This window comes from Ornithodoros turicata, chromosome 2 (genome assembly GCF_037126465.1).
Source record: "Ornithodoros turicata isolate Travis chromosome 2, ASM3712646v1, whole genome shotgun sequence".
Taxonomy (NCBI): domain Eukaryota; kingdom Metazoa; phylum Arthropoda; class Arachnida; order Ixodida; family Argasidae; genus Ornithodoros; species Ornithodoros turicata.
Genome location: NC_088202.1, coordinates 149,179,483 through 149,200,298, shown reverse-complemented (window position 1 = coordinate 149,200,298; position 20,816 = coordinate 149,179,483). Strand labels below are relative to the sequence as shown.

The following is a 20,816-nucleotide window of genomic DNA, read 5'->3' as shown; positions in this document are numbered from 1 at the left end:
ATCCGCAGCTTAACGCGTTACCAGATGACGCACACAGCTGTTGCAGAGGTGTTTCACACCTTGTAGCATACGCATTCGCGTTTTTCACCTTCTGCAAGTGCACTGCGGCTGGCATACGATGGCCCTCGATCGTAATTTAGGCTACTTCATTGCCGGCCATTCAGTGTTACACGTGGCACGCATATACAGTTATACTGCACGAGCCACCCTGACACGCACGAATTCGTTAGCGCAACTCCTGGCAAGCCGCTAGCTTTCGATGACATTTGTAAGAAGTCGCGCACAGAAATCACCGTAAATGTTTGATCAGTTTCGGGAATTTATATCTCCTGTCTTCACACCGCACATACAGAACGATAATTTTTGATTAAAACGAAGCGTAAGTGCATCTATAACCAGACACCACATGAGTAAACAAGCGTGCGAGCAAGCGCCAACATCCTCCATTGGTCAGCGCCCTCGCAGAGAAGGCGGGAGGAATACCAACTTTTCCAATCACCGGCGCTGGGGGGCATTCGGCAGGCCGTACCAAGCGAAGCAGAGAGAGCGATCGAGTGGCCGTGGTTGGACATTGCGCGAATGACCTCTAGTGACATTGGCTTGGGGAGCTATTCTCGTCAAAACTAATCGAGCTCGATCACTTACGTCACAAACTGTTGGGCAACACGCTCCACCCTTATTTATCCCTAGCCGGTATCCAGCACTTTCCTACGACATGGGGGCGCTACGTGCTGTACCGAAATAAACGACAGGGGGAAAAGCAGCAAAAAGCGTGGCGCATAGGTGTAAACGTGTATTACAATTAATGTGATTTGGTGATATTGCGTTCACTGTGGAATAACCTTCATGCGCAGAGACAGCGAAACATTGCGCATTTCACCACGTTGAGAGTCAAGCGGCGCCACACTGTAGGCTGTGCACTCTACGAGCATATATCGCACGTCGGCACAAATTTCTCTTTCACGGTACAGCCTACAACCTTCCGGCGAGAACACGCGGCAGGGCCGCCTCGCTGTAATATGGGCACTCTGATAATGCGCGAAGATTGCAGGATCAAGGGCTCCACTATTGGTTGAGGACGCATTCATCTCTGTTCTTCACGCCTTCTTCGCGTAACGACCAATGATAGGCGAGACCCGAAGTAATCGAGGCCGATTACTTTGACGAGAATAGCTCCCCTGCTGTGATTGATACTTTGAATACATACATGTAGGATGGGTTGAGTAAAAGAATGTGTACTTTGATGTTCCTTCCAGCTTCGTTTTGGGACCTTAAACGACTATTTTACGACGCTTCGAGAAGAAACATCGGTCGACGCAGCCAACATGCCTCTAGGGTTTCCTTCTATGAGCGGAGATTTTTTCACATACGCCGATCGTGATGACAACTACTGGAGTGGCTACTATACATCTCGTCCCTTTTACAAAAATATGGACAGGGTCGTGGAAGCGCATCTCAGGTATCTCTTTTTTTTTTATGTCCTCATTATGCCCAATCTTACAGTTGTCCAGTTTTTCGTCTTTCAGCAGTTGAGTTTGTTGTCAGAAGCAACAACTTGCGTACGCTTTGTCGAGTGTCTTCCCCTAAATATATGTCTGCGATACAAATACGACGCTTAATTTTTGCTAGCGTAACTTTGTTGTAACATTGGCAACCTTACAAATTCCAGCTACTGGCAAAGGAGTACAAAATAATGAGAATCTGAAATTCACAATTTGGCATTGAAATAAAAGCGAGCTTTACTCGTTCGAGGTTGCTTTACATTTTGACTGTACATCTCCTGACAAACAGTGGCAATATTTGCGAGTGAAATAAATCTGTCATGCTGTTTCCTCAGAGGGGCAGAGATCCTATTCTCCCTGGTCTGGGCTCGGATGGGGCTCCTGGGCATGGACCACAGCTCCCTAATAGAAGAGATGATGTTGGGGCTGGTGGGTTCTCGCAGGAACCTCGGTTTATTTCAACACCATGATGCTATAACGGGCACTGCCAAAGACGCCGTTGTCATCGACTATGGCAAGAGGTATGGAATGTGGAATGTTCCCTAGTGTAAATCAAAGTATTGATTAAGAGCAGATTATGTGCTCATAAAAACCTTCATTTACATTGCACACGATATGAGCCAACTCTGTGACGTTACAATGTCAAAAGGGTGTGGGCAAACTGGTATGCCGAGATAAGGAATAGAAGGGTGTCCTTTTTCTTTTTCCCCTCTGTTCCTTGTCTCTGGTTACTCTTTCTGTGCTGTTCGTTCTCCCTTCTCATATCCAGTTCATCTCATTGAGTGGCTGTCATAGCCTTCAAAAGCATATTTGCCATTAGGTCACTGCATGTTGCTAGATCAAAGAGTGATATTAAACGGTAGGAGCAACTTATTTATTTGCGCGTGGTAACGAGACTTTCGTGCACGAGAGGCGCTCGCCCTTCCTCGTTGGCCTAGTCAAAACGCAAACTCAAACTTTGTTTCTATACGGACCTCAGTCCTCCGAACTTTTTCTTCTGCTGTGTCAAGTGTTCGCAAGAACAGCCCATAGGACCAAATTACAACGCTGTAAGACATGTCTCAGTTGACTAGTCACAGAATAAAAATGACATTCGTATCAAACTAACAAAAGTAATTAACTTCTCCATATACCGTATTAATTGTGATGTTGCTTGTCATCTTGTGTAGGTTTGTTTCATGCGTGTTTTATTTTCCAAAAGACGCGGGCTATATTTCTTTTTTCTTTTTTTTTGTTGTTGCAGGCTCCTGGAGTCCCTGAAGAACCTGAGAGACATAATTGCCAAGAGTGCTCATTATATGCTCCTCAACACACAGAGCAACGTCGACGTTCTTTCACTGAACCTCGTAAGACAACTTTATCTGCATTTCTTGTTCTGCTTGTTCAACTTTTACTGTTCTGTGAGGCATTTCTGGTAAAACTTGGTACTAATTTGGTACCAAAAAGCCGTGACAGCTTGCACATGCATATGACTTCCAGTTTTCTCACGTAAAGATTGGACCGTCCAAGTGTTGGTGTAGATTTCTTACGGATCCTACAAGTAGCCATTGAATACCAGTTTCCAGCGAATATATTTATTTGATGGGCCGTGCACAAAACACAGAAAAGCCTACTGTCTAAAGCTGCCCAAGATTTCTGTTGGCTACTCTTTTGCGATCTTCTTTTCCATCGCATTTAATTTACAAAAAATATAAGGTACTGCCTTATATTAGCACCTTACAGGTAGATTGGACCTGCGTGTCTAATTACACGACACTCCTGAAATCTGAGCCATTGTGGTTAAAACTTGGAAAATCAATATGGCAGTAGGGCTAGCAACTAGAGAAACTCAATACAACGAAACCAGGTTGAAGCACCATCTGTTATGTTGGCAGTCTGGTGGCAAACCTCACGTTTGGCCAACTGAACAAAACTGTTAACTGTCTTCTCAAATATGCCAACAGGATAGGTAGTGTCTTGTGCTGAATATGTATTTGGCACTTTGATATCTGTTGCTATCCACCCTGTTGAGCGACGCCTTCTAAGTATATTAATCTACCTTTTGCACCGACCGCAAATGAGGGGCCATTGCATGCAACGTTGAATTGCGTTGCAGCTTCCGACCCCTTATTGAAAGCCCCCCACGAATATTGTCCATAGTCTCGCACTAAAAGAGGACCTTTCAGTGTGTCTTTATTAGTGCAGACACCACTGGACGGCATTAATATTGAGTGGTCACTTCTTAGGATGATGTGAGAGACGATCACAATGCTATTGCCCACAAGGTGCCTCTCACGTTCACCAAGGAGGCAAGGATAAGGTGAGTTGAAACACATTCCCATTTAGGATTTAAGGTGAGCCGTAACAATTAATACATATTGGAAAGACTGTAGGAAGCAAAATAAATGGGGAGGACTGTTACTCTAGCATTCAGCCAACCCAGTAGCTCTCCTATGAACATCAGTGTGATCCGTGACCTCATGCCGGTTACATGAGTATCATTTCCCAGAAAGGGTAAGGTATCAGGTATCTGACTGTTTGGTCTGACATTGCAGTAAAATCGCAGAAACGCCAGCTTGGGAGGAACTAAAAAAGAACTGACAACACACGGCACTGATGCAGTGCCGTGTGTTGTCCATCTCTTTTTAGTTCCCTCCGCACTGAGGTTTAGCAATTTTAATGTACGTAATGGTCATTTCCCCGTATTTTATCAACATGTCTCCACCCAGTCCTGAGTGCGCTGTTTGTGACATTTTTAGCAATATGAATTACCGTATTTACTCGGATCATTTTGCACCATCTCATAATTTGCGCAGCCCTAGCTTTACTGTGGAAAGAAAGAATGGTGCAATTTGCACGCCCGCAGTTCCCCCTCGGAGGCTGTGGTAATAGACAATTTTCAAAGATGTGCGTGCTGCCAAGCATGTGGTGCAAAGCAGCAATGGAACTTTGAGGGACACTGCCGTGTCACCTGCTTCGGTTATGGTTTACCCCGGCTGACGCTATGGGGCTTGGAGGCCTGAGCCCCCCTAGAACTTTCCCTGGGGGGGGGGGGGGGGGGGGGGGAGAGCGGAGGCAGGCCCCCTCTGGGAGTCCACCCAACTGGCACTCGAGATGAACGTTTCGAGGGATATCCTAAAAACCTCGCGTTTCATGTGAGTGATCATGAAAATCCTGTAAAAAGTTGCCTCAACCCGGCCCCATCCGGCAGATTGCCAGAGGTACCTGATGCGCGTCACCACTCTCGGCTTTAACCCATAGATGGGTTCCTTTGAGCATGCAAAGATGCACCGTAGAATGCTTCTCGGTGCGCAAGTGCATCGTGCTCCACTGTCGGCCGCTTTTTAAACCGGCAGTGTTGCCAACATTTCTATGCCTTCTCTTCTTTTCCTTCCTCCAACATAGAGTTGGTTTGAAGCTACAAAAGACATTTGACCCAGACACGGGTATAGATGGGAGGTCCTGCCCCCCCTCAATTTCCATTGGGCCCTAGGTAGTGATGTAGCACGCTGACCACGGCAGCATCCGCCCCTGATTTGACTACCACAATAACTATGTACTAATGTATTTTAACAGATACTAGTACTGTATTCTTTGTGCTTGGAAGCAACGTGATATTACTCATCTTACTGCAGCCTTGGTCATTTTAATGTTGAGTAGATGTCAGTCGTGAGTTTGTGTGGAAGAGGGCAAACAACTTTGTATTGCAGGTACGTCGTCGTCTACAATTCCCTCGCCGTGCCCAGGAATGAAATAATCACTGTACACGTGACGTCACCGTCAGTGGTAGTGGTTGACAGCAATGGCACCTTGGTACCCAGCCAGTTGAGCCCTGTCTGGGAAGGCAGAGAGTTTGTTCGAGGCGTTTTTGAGGTGAGCTCTTACGCGATATAGAGGAAGGTTACCAAATTGATCACCCGCTCGAGTAGATGACAATTGAGCTCAGCGTGTTAAAGGGAAGAGCATGTCTCCCAAGTTACGAACACCCAAAATAATGTAGGTTTCACATTGAAACTGCACGGTCAAGATGTTGACCTCCACAGTATTTTGAAGCAGATCTCAGCTTTGGGAATTGTTAGGCTCTGTAGTGATTGTACTTTGCTTTTCAGCTCTGTTTTCTAGCAGATATTCCTGCGCTTGGTCTCACCACCTATCGTGTTGAGCAGATTGACGGTGTTAGTGGTACCGTGTACCGTGCAGCTGTAACCCTGTACTCTTCGGAGTCTTACTTTGATACACTGTAAGTACATTGGAATATTAACATTGTCATGGATCTTCACATTTCTTATAACTATATTGGGAAATTGTATTTATTAGCATTTATTAGCATCTTATTACAGTCGACCCGCGTTTATCCGGACTTCATTTATCCGGATCCTGCGCTATCCGGACAAAAAAGCCTGGGGACGGATTTCTCCCCATGTATTTCGCCCTCTTTTATCCGGACTTCAGCTTCCGGACTCGGACGAGAATTCCAGGGAACAGAAGTGACTAATACCCAACAATCGGCTTCAGTTATCCGGTCATTGTCCAGGAATGACACTTGGCCCACACCTAGTCAACCGAGGTCGAGAACCCTGGTCGTGGCCTTCTTTTTACTGACACAAAGATGGTGTTGCTAGGAAGAATTTTCTCCCTTTCCAACTTTGCATGTTACACAATTAAGTAGTCCACTGAGCAGTCTGGTCATTTCAGACTGAGAAGGTCTGCAACGAGGACCCCTGCGCTGCAATCATAGATGACGACATCGTCAGTGTCGTCGCTTCCGATAGTGTTCAAGAAGAATCTGATGATGAAAGCGTGGATGGCACCAGCTGTGACGGTAGAAAATGCGCGGGCGGCACTGAGAACAGCGCTATTATTTTTCGAGCAACAGAACAATATTTCGCAAGTCATTCGCAATGGTTTGCAAGAACTGCATGCGTATATTAGAATGAAACAGATGACAATGGATAGTTTTCTGTGTAATGGTCAATAAAGTTGTCCTTTTAGGATCATTCTGGATTTTCGTGTTTCACTTATCCGGTTCCCCCGCTATCCGGATATTTTCACAGGAAACGAAGCCGTCCGGATAAACGCGGGTCGACTGTATTAGCATATCCTTTGCATTTTTACGCCTTTCAATTAAATGATGTAAGGATAATTGCAACATGGTGAGGAACTGGGCTTCTGTCAACTCATTTTTGTCATCTCGTAGACGTGACAACTCTGAAAAAAATTCAGTGTTTCACTCAAAATAGGAACATTGAAAATTATCTCGTTGAACTAGTTGCATTTAATGCTGTATTCACCGCTTTTCGTTGTTTTGCAGATATTTTCCAGTAACTCACGCAGACTCAAAAGAGGACATTAAGATTCAGTCACCTTACATCGCAGCCACTTTTTCGGCAACGACCGGTATGCTTAAGGTAGGTCTCCCTCGCGACATAAAAATCACGATGTTCTTGGTATAAATTGAAGGAGGTGCACAAATATAATCTTGTAATGATGGGCACAACTAATTTTTTCATCTGAAAGGTGCTTAGATATTAAATCAACAACTCTTAAAGATAAGCGCTGCTTCTGCGGCAGCAGAGACTCCAGTGGCATAGCGGACTCCCTAAGCAGAGGAGTGAGAGGAGGAAAGGCAACATCCAGACGCCTGCATTCCTTCTCTCATTGGTGCTTAGGGAGTGACGTTTCCTCGTTCCAGATAGGGAATTCTGCAATACTCTCAACATCCACCGTCTGCTCTTGTTATGTATTCCATCTACGGGGTTAGTCTCACAAACGTTACACATTTCTACTGCATCGTAAGAATAGAAGACGGAGTTTAGCCGACCCCAAACTTCGCAAACTGGTAGCCATTTGTCCCAAGTTTTGTTGGAATTTTTTGTGAGTGTTACGGTCCTGTAGTAGAAAAATTAAAAATTAAGTAAAATCTCACTCTATGCATTTTCTATGGCCTGTCTCACTCCAAAGCTGCCATTTTCCCCCGTGAGCTTCAATTTCATATCACCACACACAGGTGGCGCCAACATGCAGAAGAAGAGGGTTAGTACGTAGCTATAGCGTAACATCAGAATGTGCATGTCACATCGTTTTAGGCAATGCCGCCTGTGAGACGTGAAGTGAATGTGAAGCAGACGTTAGAAAAAATGGCGGTGTTTGCGCGATATAGGCCATTGAAAATGCATGGGGCAAGATTTTGCTTCGATTTTTAATTTTCTTCGTACATGATTGTAGCACTCGCAAAAAATTCCAATAAAACTTGAGACAAATGCCTATCAGTCTTCAAAGTATGGGGTGGGCCAAACCCTGTCTTCCATTTTTACATTGTGATTGTGAGATGTGTAACATTTGCTAGACTAATGCTGTAATAACAGTCAAACTATGCCACTGTTTCCTGTGGGATTTTCGATACTGTGGGTAGTGGTCTACCAAGAATAAAATGATGCAGTAGTTTCGAAATCAACAGGAATGGGTGCGACTGTCCCATTAAAGATGGTGTGTAGAGGTGAGAGGTGAGAGACGTTCTGTCACCAGGTTTCCTATGCGAGGATGTGAAATGGCCAGAAATTTACTGGTTCATCGTCCTTCTCTTAGAGGGTACGAGTGAGCTACAAGTTCTTGCTATGGAGAAAATTGCAGCTGCTGAGGGCTTATTGGTGCAGCGCATCACTCAGCCTACCACATGAAGCCATGAGTAGCTCAAGCGCAGGGCTGCACAAATATTCCACATTCCGAATGCAAATCGAGTATTTTCGGTATTTGTATTTGATTCGATTTGACGATTTTGTATTCGAGGCTCTCAGATACGTAAATCAAATATCTCGGAATATTCTGGAGTTCCCAAATTCATGAACTTTACGCGCTAAACCCATGCAGTGTTCTCCAGATGGGAATGCACTGTAGCAGTGTGTTCCATGCTCTTGATGTCAGCATCACGCAAAATCATCAAGCACGTACACAGATTATGTCTCGACGGCTTCTTGCCAGTCCGGCAAGATGCGCGTTGTCCGGATCATCTCTTGGTAATAAGCCACCAATAGCGAAACGCACGCAATAGAGGGCTGAAATTTTGCGTGAGGGTTTTGTTTCACAGTTAAAGACAGCTCGAAGAGCATTCTCCAATTATTACGCTTCATGGAAGAACATGGCTCACGATATCCAAATATGGAATTCATTTACTTGGAGCGAGTGTCTTTACCACAAAATAATGCCATTCAAAGAGCATAATCCATGGGAGTCTTTCCTTCATCCCTGGAACTGGACAACGTCTGAACGTTCCAACATATAGCAACACCGCATTCCAGACGCTGGAGGTGGGGGAGATTTTGCTCACTGAGGCAAGCTGCAGCTCGCGAAGAAACCGGTTGAAGGAGCAATGCGGTGACCTCGTGGGGAAATATAGCACTGAAAACATTGTGCGCACGTGAAATGGAACATTGTGGGCTCTTGGTACCGTTTGATCTGGTTACCTTGGGATTGCCAAGTGGACAGATGTTTACAGTTGACCTCACTTCCTGAGATTCCAACAAAATACGTCAACAAACGTATAAGCGTCTCGCATTGTGAATGACATCGTAGAACGTGAAAAAGCAATGTGCAAGTTTCTGGCGATAACGATTCACAAGTAAAGAGAAAACGGTTGAGAGCATTCAACAGTTTCATTTACTAAAAACGAGACTTTCATGCGGTACGCTGCACTTGTTCAGGTTTGAGGTCGTGCGTGAGGAATACAAATGGATGAGAGGAACATTAACAAAACCTCCAATGAAGAGGAAGATAATCTAAGTGCACCGGTGCTATTTATGTACACAAAGATTTCATTACGGAGCATGGTCTCTTTGCACAGTACTTGTCCCAGCTGGATGCTACGGAACGCGACGTCATCGAGGTCAAAGACGCAAACAATCACTCGAAATGAAATGATGATTTTCCTGTGGCTCTTTAGCGTCTCTCTATTGTTTTCCTTTTTGCTACTAGCGGGGTGACGCGCTATTTAGGTCGGCCCTTCTCCTACGATATTCCTCATAGAATTATCGAATTGGCACTTATCGTCGATATCGTTATGCGCGGGGGGTTTACTGGTTTACTTCATGACAACAGGGCCTTGTGGATGGTTGCGACCATCCAAATTGACTGTCACCCTGCACCTGGAGGTACAGGTAAAGGTCGCCTTGGTGCACTGTTGGCGGGGTGGTTATGTTTGAATGGTATGTGAAAGAAAAGGTGGCTTCTACTATGTGTACCTTTGATTCCAGCATGTGGAAGTAAAGGAGCACAATGTGAGCCTGGATGTGCAATCATCCTTTGTCATGTATGGCACTCGTCCCAAAGGGAAAGACCAAAGTGGAGCCTACCTCTTTCTTCCTCAATCTGAAGCTTTTGTGAGTAGCCTTCCTTAATGAAACTTTCTCAACTGTGCTACTTCAATAGTTTGAGAATTTATGCTGTTTAGGAAAGTGTTAGCCCGCAGACATGCATGACCGTCCTTCAAGATTTCTCTTGTTGATCGATTTCACTGTACCCTCGATCTTGTAAAAGAAATGAGGTTCAAGTAAGGGGAAATGTCAGTGTGTTTTGTTTTGCCACAGAGATGCGGCTTTTGTCCTTTGTATGAGTGGTACTGTTGAAAATTAAAAATGGAACTAGGTGGGTTTAACCAATACCTCTTTGACTAAACAAGTTCCTGTGCTACTTAGACTTGGACAAACCAGGTGATAGGGTTGTTGATCTCACTTGAAACGACATGGCTGTGATTGATGGACTCTAGTCTAGATGGCATTGGTTTAATCCAACGTTGGTATATCCCGGATATAATGGACACCAAGGTTCATTTTCACCTACAGCCAGTGGAGGCGAAAAATGCACCAATTCGCATCATTGAAGGTGACCTCTACTCAGAGCTGACTGCGTTCCTGCCTAACGTTGAATTTCACGTCAAACTCAAGAATTCTCCAGGTATTTGCAATTCTGTGCTCACCTACAAAAGCCTAGTGAAAGTACAATTGTCATATCGCTCACTTAGTATTCATTGTTGGTCCTCTTATGGGAACCTTGTAGGTCGCATGTCTAATGTTTACAAGTGCCCCATTCTCAAGTGTCCTCTAGGTATAAAAATGTACCTGTCTGAATGAGGAGCCTGGTTCAAATATTCTTCATTCTTACTATAGTGTAAAATTTCCATTATGAAACTTTGGACACAATATAGCTAAATGAGGCTGGACTCGAAGGAATTGGAAATTCCAAAAGCTACAAACCTCGAATATGAATAACTTTGCTCAATATGTTGATTCACAACCAACATTTGTCATAAGCCTCATGACCTCGTTGTGACAATCTATACTCCGAGCCAACTCAAGAGAACAGAGGTATGTGTATTGCCACCAGCAGGAGAATGTAGTCCACACATTGAGAGACCGGGAAGGCATTTTTATCACTGTTTTCATAGCATGATCACTGTAAAAAAATAAGAGTTTGAAGCACGCGGACACACTAAGTTGTGTCATGCAACCCCCTAAGCCCATCACAGACGTTTGTAGATTTGTGGCCGGAGTTGACGTGTCTCAAAGTACATATAGGAACTAAGACAGAGGATGTTACTTTTCATGTCTTTCTCGTGTGTCCTGAGAATGTTTCTTGCCCAAAGACCTTGTATCAGCCTCAATATTCATAGTGCCTCCAACAGCAGCATTGGAGAGTATGATGAGCAGGAAAGCTCAGAGATTTTTGCCTGGTAAGGTTTTTTGTCCGCCCACGACAATGTTACATTGGAGTGAGCGCCCACCATGTTGTATGAGCTTACATTTCACTATCTTCTCTCACGTCTACCATGAAGAGGTATTCACCATGTTATGTCGCACAACTTTGTGAAGCTTCATGTAGTAATCTTGATATGGAACGTGATTTTAATCTCCCAAAGGGAGCAATATTTTTACCTAAATACGGGGAATAACTCCTTGTGAGCCACAGGGACCCCCAAACGCTTTCATGAAACACACTCAACACATTGATGTTTCAACCCTCAACTTTCCACTGAGCAAGATAATCACAATCTATGTCAGGGTTCCTTTGAAGCTTTCAAAGCAGGATTGTTCTATACCCGTACCTTTTATGTTGAAACAGGAACGTTCATGCAGCAAGATATGTTAGTTGCATACGTAGCTAAATATGAATAGTGTGTATGTAAATCTGTGTGCTTCTGGAGTGCATCCAGGCAAGCCATTGTTGAAGGCTATCACAAGCGTAGCTAATCACTGCCATTACTTGGATACATTCAATACTAGCTGTCACTCATAGCAGCACATAGGGAGCATGTTGGCTCAAACATATGGAACTCTTGTGAATACCAACGAATGCCAATTCCATTCTCGTTACAGGGATGGATGGTGTAGGATTGGAGGTGTACAATGTAGTAGACATCACTTCCAGAACAAATCACGAACTAGTCATGAGGCTGACAACGGGAGTGCACAATTTTGGTCCGGAGTTTTACACAGATGTGAATGGACTGTTGGTAAGATGTGACTCTTCATTTCACAGTAAATCATCTCATGGCCATGACTTTGGAACATCTTTTAGGAAAAGCTGCTTTTTATTTTTTTGGCCACACACACGAAACTGCTTTCACCACATTTAAAATGAGGGTCGTTCCAAACGTTCCAGAGGTGACGCTGAACCATCGTGGGTTTTATTTTCAACAATCACGCAGGTTTTTTAGCACGAGAAAAACACTATGCTGAATGTTTCAGTCGCCCGAAAAAATTATTTGTCTCAGAATGTACATTTAATAAAATAGGAATTGCATCTGACCTCCCATGTAGGAAACAAATAGTAGCGCAGAAATCAGGTCTCGAGTATTTTTGCACTGTGACAAGGAAGAAGCTTTGGTCTATGTATCTGAAAACTCAAAATGTTCTCATGACTCACTGTATGTGATGCCACGGGTGTGTGAAAGGCTAATCGAACTGCAGCTTTTGCTATTTTTTTGCCGCTACACTTCGAGTAACAGTGTCAAAAAAATATTTTAATCTACGAGATGTCAGTGTGGTGTATGAGCTTAGAGGTTTTCGTTCTGAGGAAACGACGATAAATGGGTGAAAAAAAAAATGCGAACTTAGGCCGAACTCGAAAAAAATGACAAATTTATCCTCAAATATAAAAAATAGTGGACAGCAGAAAAATATGTGGCAAGTGTTAGAACACACTATGATGTTCATGGAAGAGACTGAGCAAGTTTTAGAAAACTATATTTTTTATTCACTGGAAAATAACTTTTGGGGTCGGGGTCTGCTCGACAGTCCTCTCGCTCACGTCTTTGCAGCAGCCCATCGATGCTGCATCGAGCACTTGCCGATGTCGTCTGCGACTCGAGCGGGCCACTTGATTGGAGAGCTTTTCCCGGAGATAAACTTGTAGTGAATATTGGCACGATAAAAGTGACTTCTTAAAGGGGCACTAAAAGGGTTTCAGTTTTTGGCTCTCATGGGCTACTGGAAGCGATGCTCACTATTCCCAATACACTTCTACTGTAACTCAAGAACAAGTACAATTACATACTATTTTTTGTGAGGTGCGTATAACGTTTCACGTCAGAATGGTGAAATTCCCACCAATGAACGTCATCATGGATTTATAACGAGAGTTGTTCCGCTCGAAACCATATTTTTGTCAGGAACAGTATTATAGAACATACAAGGGATGGACATGACAATCGCACAACAGTCTATTGTAACAGTCCAATACCGCTCTAGGTTCTTGTGCACACGCATCTCCAATCTGATCTGTACTCCTCCGCGTGCAGCTGGTAGCAGCTCTGGCTGCCACTACTACAGAATATGTGAGGCAGTATCTCAACGAGTTGCAGCCAAGTTGGAGCTCTCCTCATACGGAATTGATTGGAAAAAGAAATGTAGGAAGGCAAAATATATCCATCAACAATTGCTTGTTGCAGAGGGACGTTCCCTCGACGTTTCTCGCTGCTTCGGAGAAGGAAAGAGTAACCTCCGTATTGCCACTTTTCTTCACGTTCTAATTAGAGCGGTACAACGGATGAATCCCGTTTCTTTTACGTTACTATCATGGTGACGGAATCTTTCGTACAGTGAAGAGAAATTTTTGCACTTGAGTGCCCCTTTAACCCATAATTTGTGTTTATACGGTCTTATTGTGCTGATATCAAAATTCAGCCACGGATATTTCGATGCACATGCGCATTTTAGGATTTTTAAAAAATGCAATGACTTTCAACGAGGATTGTCTATCATTCCTACTGGACTTTAAGGAACAAATAAATGAAATGAACTTCCTCAGTTAAAGAGTTAATTGATGAATGTTAGAAAATTAGGCATTTTGCAGTTACATACACTCTTGGAGAGGATGTTCGCCTTGCTGTATAACTCAATCTATGCTGCTCTCGTAGCTTTTTATAAGAAATCTGTAAAGGATAAAAACATGCCTCGTATATTAAATACTAAGCATGGTAGGAGTGCAAAGAAAAAATAGGTATTTGGCCTGAAAATCTGATCTGTACTTACGACATAGCTTTACACGGCCAAAGCACAGTAGCAGACAATTTTTTGGTGGCCAATGAGAATTTACTGAGAATACAACGAGTTTTCCCAAATATAATTGCCCAGTGACGATACATACACCACAGAGCCCAAACATATTCCATATGTGGGTAGACGAATGAGCCAGTTGTCCTTCCAAGACCCTCAGGGTATTATAAGTGAAGGTATTGCCACCCACTGAAACGTTGTCTACCGCGCACTGCTCATGACTGCTGCTCAGTAAGGTCGAAACAGCTGTCCAGTGCATGTATGGTGACGTATGAGTACTTATAAGCCCAGTTAGATAGTTGCAAAATCACGCATTATCGAGAACTAATACAGCAAAAATTGTTTCTTACACGAATACGAGTTTTCCTCCATGTTACGCAAAACTTGGAGTATGTCTGCCAAAACTGCGAAAAAAAGCTCTGGCATTTCAGTTGTTGATTGCTGTAGTTCGAGATACAAATCTTGAAATTTGCAGGACTTACTACTACTATTGCAAATCAGCATGCGAGGTTCTTCTCTAAAACCTAACCAAAATGCACACCCATTTTACTCTTTCAGATGGCAAGGAGGCACACCCAGGAGAAGCTGACCCTCCAGGGGAACGTGTACCCCATGCCCACCATCATGTTCATCCAAGACAATTCCACCCGTCTCACTGTGCTCACTGCTCAACCGCTAGGCACTACTAGTCTTAAGACGGGTAATTTATATCACTGCTGCCCCTGGTGACGTTCATCTCAATCACTCACTCTGACAGGTGTGGTTGATGTATTCCTCGACCGGCGTCTCAACCAAGATGACAAGAGGGGACTCCAGCAAGGAGTCAAGGACAACCTTAAGACTCCAAGCTCCTTCAGAATCCTCATTGAGCGCTTTAACTCTGACATTGCGACGCATTCTGTAAGCATTTCAAGATTATGAGAAAGCCTTTATGGATCTCTAATGGTAATAACTCACGATTAAAATTTATTCCACCAGCGAGAAGCATCCCACCCATCTCTGCTGAGCCAGCATGCATCCATGAGCCTTCTGCATCCTCCTTTTGTTCTGCTGCATTCCAAAGCATATCGACTGGCTGACCCTCCACTACGTGCTTCTTTTGCGGGCTCTCATTCCTTGCCTTGCGACATTCACATGCTGAACCTGCGCACTCTGTCCAACAGCAGTAAGGGTCCCTCCAACGTGACTGCCATGTTCCTGCAACGGCTGCCTCACGACTGTCGCCTCAAGACCTATGCAGTGCGCTGCGCATTCCAGCCAGTGGTCAGTGATCATTTTGAGATTGTACCCAAAATTAGAATTGTCTCCCCAAAAGAAAGTCCCATTGGTGTGGTCAGTAATCAAAGACAATCTCTGTTCGAAAGCTGTCAGTGTTGTTGTAGACTTTCATCTCCTCTCTTCACGGACACTTCCTGGGCATATGACTTAGTCTCCTCAACTGCAAAGGGTATGATACCCGAGACAAGGAAGAACGAGAGAAATAGAGAAAATTTCATAAATTTGCATAAAAGGTGTACGGTTGAACCTCTGAATAACGAACGTCGATTTAACGAAATCCTCTGTTTAACGAAGAATTTCCGTTGCACGCACGCGTCCCTATAGACGCCAATGTATTTTTCCACTCGATTTAACGAAATACATTCGTTTGGTCACCTCCATTTAACGAAGTCTCTGGGCGACGAAAGCCATCCGCACGTGTCTTTCTCCTTCACCAAGAAGAAGAAGAAGAGGAGGAGAAACCTTCCCCTCTCCGTTGTCCTCACGCGAGTTTTCCTTGGTTACTTTGGTTGTCACGCACGAGCGTGTAGATATTTGCGTTGCCGACGCCGTTTCGAAACCGGCGCCTCTTCGCACCTGTTTTGGGTTTTCGGACAAGAAAACATGGGAGGGCAATGTCACAACTACCGCAGGGGAGATCGTGCGTCCTGGACCGACTTCACAGAGAACTGTGTCGACATTTATCTTAGAGCCCCATTCGCACGCAGGAGTCTTAGCTGATATCTAGCTGATATTTTAACTGATATCTTCGTTGATATTTTAGCTGATATCTAGCTGACATTTTAGCTGATATCTAGCTGACATTTTAGCTGATATCTAGCTGACATTTTAGCTGATATCTAGCTGACATTTTAGCTGATATTTTAACTAAGATCTTAGCTGATATCTAGGTGATATCTTAGCTGATATTTTAGCTGATAGCTTAGTTGATATTTAGCTGATAATGTTTACCATTAGCTGATAATGCTACCCTATGTTTAGCTGATTTGTTACTGCCTCACTTCGTAGTGGTATCAGGCGGCCTATGTCACAACTACCGCAGGGGGGATCGTGCGTCCTGGACCGACTTCACAGAGAACTGTGTCGACATTTATCTTAGAGCCCCATTCGCACGCAGGAGTCTTAGCTGATATCTCAGCTGATGTTTTAGCTGATATCTCAGCTGATGTTTTAGCTGATGTTTTAACTGATATCTTAGCTGATATTTTAGCTGCTATCTAGCTGATATTTTAGCTGTTATTTTAACTGATATCTTAGCTGACAGCTGACATTTTAGCTGATATTTTAACTAAGATCTTAGCTGATATCCAGGTGATATCTTAGCTGATATTTTAACTAAGATCTTAGCTGATATCCAGGTGATATCTTAGCTGATATTTTAGCTGATAGCTTAGTTGATATTTAGCTGATAATGTTTACCATTAGCTGATAATGCTACCCTATGTTTAGCTGATTTGTTACTGCCTCACTTCGTAGTGGTATCAGGCGGCCTACGTCACAACTATCGCAGGGGGGATCGTGCGTCCTGGACCGACTTCACAGAGAACTGTGTCGACATTTATCTTAGAGCTCCATTCGCACGCAGGAGTTTTAGCTGATATCTAGCTGATATTTTAACTGATATCTTAGATGATATTTTAGCTATTTTAACAGATATCTTAGCTGATGTTCTAGCTGATATTTTAACTGATATCTTAGATGACATTTTAGCTGATATCTCAGCTGATGTTTTAACTGATGTTTTAACTCATATTTTAGCTGATACCTTAGCCGATGTTTTAGCTGATATTTTAGCTATTTTAACTGATATCTTAGCTGATATTTTAACTGATATCTTAGCTGACATTTTAGCTGCTATTTTAACTGATATCTTAGCTGACACCTTAGCTGATATTTTAGCTGGCAGTTTAGCTGATATCTAGCTGACATTTTAGCTGATATCTAGCTGACATTTTAGCTGCTAGCTAGGTGATATTTTAGCTGCTATTTTAACTGATATCTTCGCTGACATCTTAGCTGATAGCTGATATTTTAACTGATATCTTAGCTGATGTTTTAACTGATATCTAGCTGACATTTTAGCAGATATCTTAGCTGATATTTTAGCTGACAGTTTAGCTGATATCTTAGCTGATATCTAGCTGACATTTAGCTGATATTTTAATTAAGATCTTAACTGATATCTAGGTGATATCTTAGCTGATATTTTAGCTGATATCTTAGCTGATATCTTAGCTGATAATGTTTACCATTAGATGATAATGCTACCCTATGTTTAGCTGATTTGTTACTGCCTCACTTCATAGTGATATCAGGCGGCCTATGTCACAACTACCGCAGGGGGGATCGTGCGTCCTGGACCGACTTCACAGAGAACTGTGTCAACATTTATCTTAGAGCCTCATTCGCACGCAGGAGTCTTAGCTGATATTTTAACTGATATCTTAGCTGATATCTTAGCTGATATCTTAGCTGATGTCTTAGCTGATGTTTTAGCTGATATTTTAACTGATATCTTAGCTGATATCTAGCTGACATTTTAGCTGATATCTTAGCTGATATTTTAGCTGACAGTTTAGCTGATATCTAGCTGACATTTTAGCTGATATTTTAACTAAGATCTTAACTGATATCTAGGTGATATCTTAGCTGATATTTTAGCTGATATTTAGCTGATATCTTAGCTGATAATGTTTACCATTAGCTGATAATGCTACCCTATGTTTAGCTGATTTGTTACTGCCTCACTTCGTAGTGGTATCAGGTGGCCTATGTCACAACTACCGCAGGGGGGATCGTGCGTCCTGGACCGACTTCACAGAGAACTGTGTCGACATATATCTTAGAGCCTCATTCGCACGCAGGAGTCTTAGCTGATATTTTAACTGATATCTTAGCTGATATCTTAGCTGATATCTTAACTGATATCTTAGCTGATATCTTAACTGATATCTTAGCTGATGTCTTAGCTGATGTTTTAGCTGATGTTTTAACTGATATCTTAGCTGATATCTAGCTGACATTTTAGCAGATATCTTAGCTGATATTTTAGCTGATAGTTTAGCTGATATCTTAGCTGATATCTAGCTGACATTTAGCTGATATTTTAATTAAGATCTTAACTGATATCTAGGTGATATCTTAGCTGATATTTTAGCTGATATCTTAGCTGATAATGTTTACCATTAGATGATAATGCTACCCTATGTTTAGCTGATTTGTTACTGCCTCACTTCATAGTGATATCAGGCGGCCTATGTCACAACTACCGCAGGGGGGATCGTGCGTCCTGGACCGACTTCACAGAGAACTGTGTCAACATTTATCTTAGAGCCTCATTCGCACGCAGGAGTCTTAGCTGATATTTTAACTGATATCTTAGCTGATTTCTTAGCTGATGTCTTAGCTGATGTTTTAGCTGATATCTTAGCTGATGTTTTAGCTGATATTTTAACTGATATCTTAGCTGATATCTAGCTGACATTTTAGCTGATATTTTAGCTGACAGTTTAGCTGATATCTAGCTGACATTTTAGCTGATATTTTAACTAAGATCTTAACTGATATCTAGGTGATATCTTAGCTGATATTTTAGCTGATATCTTAGCTGATAATGTTTACCATTAGCTGATAATGCTACCCTATGTTTAGCTGATTTGTTACTGCCTCACTTCGTAGTGGTATCAGGTGGCCTATGTCACAACTACCGCAGGGGGGATCGTGCGTCCTGGGCCGACTTCACAGAGAACTGTGTCGACATTTATCTTAGAGCCTCATTCGCACGCAGGAGTCTTAGCTGATATCTTAGCTGATATCTTAACTGATATCTTAGCTGATGTCTTAGCTGATGTTTTAGCTGATGTTTTAACTGATATCTTAGCTGATATCTAGCTGACATTTTAGCAGATATCTTAGCTGATATTTTAGCTGACAGTTTAGCTGATATCTAGCTGACATTTAGCTGATATTTTAATTAAGATCTTAACTGATATCTAGGTGATATCTTAGCTGATATGTTAGCTGATAATGTTTACCATTAGATGATAATGCTACCCTATGTTTAGCTGATTTGTTACTGCCTCACTTCATAGTGATATCAGGCGGCCTATGTCACAACTACCGCAGGGGGGATCGTGCGTCCTGGACCGACTTCACAGAGAACTGTGTCAACATTTATCTTAGAGCCTCATTCGCACGCAGGAGTCTTAGCTGATATTTTAACTGATATCTTAGCTGATATCTTAGCTGATGTTTTAGCTGATATCTTAGCTGATGTTTTAGCTGATATTTTAACTGATATCTTAGCTGATATCTAGCTGACATTTTAGCTGATATCTTAGCTGATATTTTAGCTGACAGCTTAGCTGATATCTAGCTGACATTTTAGCTGATATTTTAACTAAGATCTTAACTGATATCTAGGTGATACCTTAGCTGATAGCTTAGTTGATATTTAGCTGATATCTTAGCTGATAATGTTTACCATTAGCTGATAATGCTACCCTATGTTTAGCTGATTTGTTACTGCCTCACTTCGTAGTGGTATCAGGTGGCCTATGTCACAACTACCGCAGGGGGGATCGTGCGTCCTGGACCGACTTCACAGAGAACTGTGTCGACATTTATCTTAGAGCCCCATTCGCACGCAGGAGTCTTAGCTGATATCTTAGCTTATATCTTAGCTGATATCTAGCTGCTATCTTAGCTGATGTCTTAGCTGATATCTAGCTGCTATCTTAGCTGACATTTTAGCTGATATTTTAACTAAGATCTTAGCTAATATCTAGCTGATATTTTAGCTGCTATTTTAACTGATATCTCAGCTGATATTTTAGCTGATGTTTTAACTGACATTTTAGTTATTATTTTAACTGATATCTTAGCTGACATTTTAGCTGCTATTTTAGCTGACGTCTTAGCTGATGTCTTAGCTGATATTTTAGCTGACATTTTTGCTGACATTTTAACTAAGATCTTAGCTGATATCTAGCTGATATTTTAGCTGCTATTTTAACTGATATCTCAGCTGATATTTTAGCTGATGTTTTAACTGACATTTTAGTTATTATTTTAACTGATATCTTAGATATTTTAGCTGATATTTTAACTGATATCTTAGATATTTTAGCTGATATCTTAGCTGACATCTTAGCTGATATCTTAGCTGACATCTTAGCTGCTATTTTAGCTGATATCTTAGCTGACGTCTTAGCTGATGTCTTAGCTGATATTTTAGCTGCTATCTTAGCTGACATTTTTGCTGATATTTTAACTAAGATCTTAGCTGATATCTAGCTGATATTTTAGCTACTATTTTAACTGATATCTTAGCTGATATTTTAGATGATGTTTTAGCTGACATTTTAGTTATTTAAACTGATATCTTAGATATTTTAGCTGATATCTTAGCTGATATCTAGCTGATATCTTGGTTGTGCGTTGGCGGTGATGTAAATACCCATACCATATCCTGTACGATGTCGGACAACAACCTTTGTGCTTCTTCAGGTGT

General features: G+C 42.4%; 1 protein-coding gene across 3 annotated transcripts in view; it reads left to right on the top strand.

Annotated features, from left to right (window-relative positions):
- LOC135386387 (alpha-mannosidase 2x-like) overlaps positions 1 to 20,816 on the top strand; it is a 42,895-nt gene that overhangs the window by 17,835 nt on the left and 4,244 nt on the right. For all 3 annotated transcript variants that reach the window (XM_064616286.1, XM_064616287.1, XM_064616285.1), the window contains 13 exons: positions 1,257 to 1,459; positions 1,838 to 2,023; positions 2,746 to 2,848; positions 3,728 to 3,801; positions 5,192 to 5,354; positions 5,591 to 5,721; positions 6,793 to 6,889; positions 9,728 to 9,853; positions 10,316 to 10,427; positions 11,846 to 11,982; positions 14,585 to 14,726; positions 14,784 to 14,926; positions 15,005 to 15,289. In XM_064616286.1, coding sequence (XP_064472356.1) covers positions 1,257 to 1,459; positions 1,838 to 2,023; positions 2,746 to 2,848; positions 3,728 to 3,801; positions 5,192 to 5,354; positions 5,591 to 5,721; positions 6,793 to 6,889; positions 9,728 to 9,853; positions 10,316 to 10,427; positions 11,846 to 11,982; positions 14,585 to 14,726; positions 14,784 to 14,926; positions 15,005 to 15,289 — 1,902 coding nt within the window. The remainder of the gene's footprint in view (positions 1 to 1,256; positions 1,460 to 1,837; positions 2,024 to 2,745; positions 2,849 to 3,727; positions 3,802 to 5,191; positions 5,355 to 5,590; positions 5,722 to 6,792; positions 6,890 to 9,727; positions 9,854 to 10,315; positions 10,428 to 11,845; positions 11,983 to 14,584; positions 14,727 to 14,783; positions 14,927 to 15,004; positions 15,290 to 20,816) is intronic.